The sequence below is a fragment of the Helobdella robusta genome (genome assembly GCF_000326865.2).
Source record: "Helobdella robusta unplaced genomic scaffold HELROscaffold_3, whole genome shotgun sequence".
NCBI classification, from domain to species: Eukaryota; Metazoa; Annelida; class Clitellata; order Rhynchobdellida; family Glossiphoniidae; genus Helobdella; species Helobdella robusta.
The window spans coordinates 772498-777592 of record NW_008704501.1 but is presented as its reverse complement, the minus strand read 5'-3'; the positions used below and the strand labels follow the sequence as shown (position 1 = coordinate 777592).

The following is a 5095-nucleotide window of genomic DNA, read 5'->3' as shown; positions in this document are numbered from 1 at the left end:
TCTTTGGCTACTCATCTGTATATGGTGAAATATATTACATTCGGATTGAAAATTGTCCGTAATTAATTATTTTCGAGGACCGAATGAATGATCGATGGTCTGATTTTTTATTTTTTAAGCTGTAAAATAAATTAGAAGCGGAAGAATAATTATCATTATTAATTATTATTTTATTATCATTTATACTCATTTATTATTTTTATATTTGTCATTTATTTTGTCTAATTGTTACCATTGTTGGAAATGTTTCTGCAACGATAAATTTTATTTCCAAGCACTGGACAGTTTCATTTTGGAATAATTTTTGTTGCAAGTATAAAAAAAATATTTAGAAACAATTGTGAGCATATTGTTAAAAGAATACTATTAATGCTAAAAAAAACAATTTCATTTATTAAACAATGCTATAGTTTTTACTAACAAATTGGTAATAAGAAACGTTACAAACACATGTAAAAGACGTGATTAATGACAAGAAAACATGAAAACAAACGATGAAGAGAAAATGTTTTTGTTCCTTTGAAACAAACAAGCCCTTAGAACCATTCTAAAAGACAATTATTAATAAAAGGGCCGCTATTTTTAAGCATTTCATGAGCCGAAAAAATAATGTTTTATTTTTTAAAGATGCGTTTGTCGGAAGAATTGGTTGAAACCAGTGAAGTCTGCAGCCCATTACACGCGTCTGTTTGTATTCGCACGATGTTCTTTCAAATGTTGGATACCAAATAAAGTTGGTATGCTATCAGCATATTACAATAATAAGAATGTGTTGCTGTTGTTGTTTTTCAATTATTTTTTGTATTAAGATCCGTAATGTATTCATGGATTAAATTCATGCAAGTGTTCACGAAATAAATTATTCTGCCGGCCGAATTAAATTAATTACTAAAAATGCGAATTTTATCTATTACCAATAAAAATATAAAATTCAAAGTTTTTTGTTTTGAAAACTAATAACAATATAAAAATGAAATTGAAACTGGAAACCAAATAAAATCACACGACCATGTTTTTAAATTCACGAACAAAGAATAAAAACTTTTACAGATGACGATGATAAATGATGCTTCATAAAGCATGCATTAGCGTAACAACCAACCAACAACAACAACACGTTGTTGCACTATTAAATGAATTAAGAAACGAAGTAGTATCGTGCAGGTTGAATGTTGAAGCAATTAGCACTCGTGATCCGATGATTGCATTGTTTGTTTTACAGCCTGGCATGAAAATATAAAACTCTTCATGTTGTTTTTCATTATAAAAACTTCTCGGCGATAGTAAGTCGGTTGGGAATGTGAGAATGCTTCCTCATTTCATCGTTTGTCGTCATCATATCCAACAACCCAAATGTCTGCTTTTTGTGCATTTCAAGAAACATTTATACTTGAACAACCACTGATGATCAATAACAAATTCGATAAAATAATACTAAACAATTTTTCAATATTTATTATTTTTAACATATTTAATATTTTTTTTTATTTAATATTTGTAATTTATTATAATGCGTTTGTAAATTTGATACAATACAATACACTCATTAATACAAAACAAAACATGTATTCATGCAACGCAATATTTTTAACACAAGCTGAAGTTAATAAAGAAGTTCATCGTGACAAATGGTAACCCGATCCGTCTTAATAATTGTACAATTGAAAACACAGTAGTAGTTGCTTCTAATAAGTTGCAAACCAAATCAAACTCTCAGCTATCACTCAAACAACAAATAATAATCTACCTAGACAAACATTTAAATCTGAAACTAACCTGTCTTGTTAATAGCATTGATGTTATTAATTAGTTTTGCAATATTAAAAATATTATTTGCCGTGACAAATGTATTTGAAGAAGATAACATCAGCAAAAAAAAAAAAGGAAAAAACATATCAAGATGAACCTCAAAACAGGCAGTTCATCAAAGAACAGCAACACAGCAGAAAATAACATCAATAACATCAAAATGCTCTGCTGTGAAACTCAAGAACCTATCTAACTATTTTTTTTAAACTTGTTATTGTAAGAAATGTTGTCACTGGTATTGTCATCTTTATCATCATCGTCTTCATCAGCATCATCATCATCGTCGTCGTCGTCACTTGAATTTCATCTTCATCATCGTCATCATCACGATATTGAAATTTGCTCATCACCACTACCATCATCGCGATGTCGCATCGTTCGAACCACCACAATAAATTGAAAAGGGTGGTGGTGGTGAATTGAGGGAAAAATAACTACGGTGTCAAAAGAAGTAAACAAACGTTAAAAAAACAAAGAATATGAAAAACTCCCAAGAACAAAAAGCCAAAAAAACAAAGCGATAGCAAATGCAACAACAACTGTTTCTGAATAACACAACAACAACAACAACATGAATGGTGCCAAATCATTTCAAATAATGACCACCGCCAAAGGACTACTCCACCAGGCCGCACCGACCAATCACGTGTCAGTCACGTGTCAAAATGTCAGAGGAGTCCCCATCGGACAGAATGGGATCACGTGCTCGTCAGCGAGTGGAGGTGTGAAGGAACACCGCCCACGCAATAAAGGTCAAGTTGCCGCAAAGAACAATTTCGCAGGAGTGAAAAACATTGACGACGATGATGAGGATGTAGATGATAATGATATAATAGTAAATGGTTGTGAGGAAAGGAATAATAATATTGAAAGAAGTTTCATAGATGATGATGGCAAATACAAAATCAACATCGATGATGGTGATAACAATGATGACAAAGATTATAGTGATGATGGTAATGATGGTAATGATGGTGATGATGGTGATGATGGTCATGACATAGATGATGGTGATGATGGTGATGATGGTGATGATGGTCATGAATGACAAGATGATGGTGATGATGGTGATGATGGTGATGACGTTTCAGAAAGGCTACCTGGAGGTGCTCATCAAAAGATCGAAAATACTTCTATCGTTACAGAGGCAATCAGAAATAAAGTTTTTGAAATCCCTAACGATGAAAATAATGAGAATATTATCATTCAAGAAAACAAAAATGAAATTGAAGACAGCTGTGATGATTGTTCCTTAAACCTTGCAGCAGCTTGTCGCTGCAACCGTTCACAGATTCATGAGAGTTACAAAAATGTTGCCGAGACAAAATTTATCAAGTCTATCCGCTACAAGACAAACATTTTTAATGGCAACTACAATAAAAATCGCCTACACGCAAATGGTTGCGCAGCGAGGCACGATGATGATGATCATACGGCTGAATTTTCCAGTGGTGCTAGCCGGATGAATAAAACGTCATCATTCCAACTATCAATTACACCACCCCAATTATCATCATCATCACCGTCACCACCATCATCATCATCGTCAACTACATCATCCTCAGGCTCATCATCACCGTCATCATCATCATTGAGAAATCTCATTAAAGCAGTTGACGTTGATGAAGTTATCAAATCCGACAGCAACTATTTTCCTGATCTGCTCGGTGTTGCCAACGACAAAACTGGTGGAAAGATCATTAATAACCATAATGACAACGACTTCAAACTCATTAACAACAGCAACATCAACAACATCAATGACATCAGCAACAACAACAGCAACGCAAACAACAACACCGAAAACAGCAGCAACAAAAAAGACCACGACAAACTGGGCAATAAAAAGTGTTTCAACGTTTCTAACGTTAACGAAACATTACCGACTGACTGTCCACCAAACAATATGACCACTAAAATTATAAATAGAAATTTTACGACTCCCTTAGCCTGGTCAGTCTGTCAGCAATTTAAAGGAGGAACACAGCAGCCCGTGGGTGGTCAACTGTCGCAACGCAGACCTAACAAGCCGCAACCGAAATTACATTGCTCAGCTTGGTGGCAGACACTGGCCACACAACTCAGAAAAGGTGTTCAACTGACTACAAACAATAAAAGGCAACAATGTATTCAACAATTCCGAACAGAAATATTCATCAGACAGTCACTAAAAAATAGTTTTTACCGAAAAAATTTCCAATCAAAAAACAAATTTTGGAATAAAATGACAGATTTTAATTCAACAGAACTACTCAGTGGTAGGCAATTTAGAACTCTCCGGCAAATAATGTTAAGTGGCAACCTTCGAACGAGAGGAGAGGTGTTCGATCATTCAGCGTGTTTCCTCATCCATCTCCATCAGCATTATCATCCTGCTAATCAACGTTCTCATTCAAGTCATCATCGTTGCCATCATCCTCATCATCATCTACTTCATCTCAGACTTCAGTATGTTAATAAGCATGCACATCCACCTTTATTTTTCAAATTTACAGTGCTAACATTTTCATTTCAAAACCTGAAAAAACAGTTTGAAAAAAGTTTCAGACACGGTGGAAAAGTTTTTCTTTTATTGTTACGGCATCATTTAAAACAGAACTGTGCGCAGGTTTGTCATCATTATCAACCAAAAAATCACCACCAACAACAACAACAACTCCATCACAAAAAATTGGACAAAAACCACCTCCCTCAAAACTTGAAAAGAATTGCAACATGTGGAACGTACGATGAAGGAGTTTATAATTGTGGTAGCAGTAGAATCTCGTCAACCTCAACACTCTCCCAACAAACGGATGGCAGACGAAAACAATTTTCGCACAATCATCATCACCATCACCGTTGTCGTCACCATGAACATTCTTACAAGCATCATCATCCTCATCATCATACAGCTCATCAACGTAAACAAATTCCTCATCAGAGTCTTCAACAGCCTCACCATCATCAGTCTATACTGCAGATACATTCTTTCCAACAATGGCGATATTTTATTTCGTGTAAGCCAAAAAACCGCCAAAATTCTAAAGAGAAGTTGCAAACATCTAGACAAAAATTAAACATATCAATAGAAAAGTTAGACATATCTGAGCAAAAATTAAACATATCTGAGCAAACGATGAACATACCTGAGCAGAGTTTGTTGCAGAGGATAAATAACTGCATCGGTCGTGCATCAGTAACGCTGGGAAGGACGCCATATCCATCAGTGATTAAACCACAATAACATCATGCTGCTCGCTATCATCATTTTCATCATCATCATCTTCATCCTCTTCCTTATCAT

General features: G+C 34.7%; 1 protein-coding gene across 1 annotated transcript; it reads left to right on the top strand.

Annotated features, from left to right (window-relative positions):
• Positions 1-2380: 2380 nt before the first annotated feature.
• On the top strand, positions 2381-5035 carry HELRODRAFT_161016 (hypothetical protein; the record flags this gene model as incomplete). The annotated part of the gene is made up of 5 exons (XM_009021000.1): positions 2381-2765; positions 3375-3899; positions 4305-4417; positions 4704-4808; positions 4946-5035. The coding sequence occupies 5 exons, from the start codon at positions 2381-2383 to the stop codon at positions 5033-5035; spliced, it is 1218 nt and encodes a 405-aa protein (XP_009019248.1).
• Positions 5036-5095: the final 60 nt, after the last annotated feature.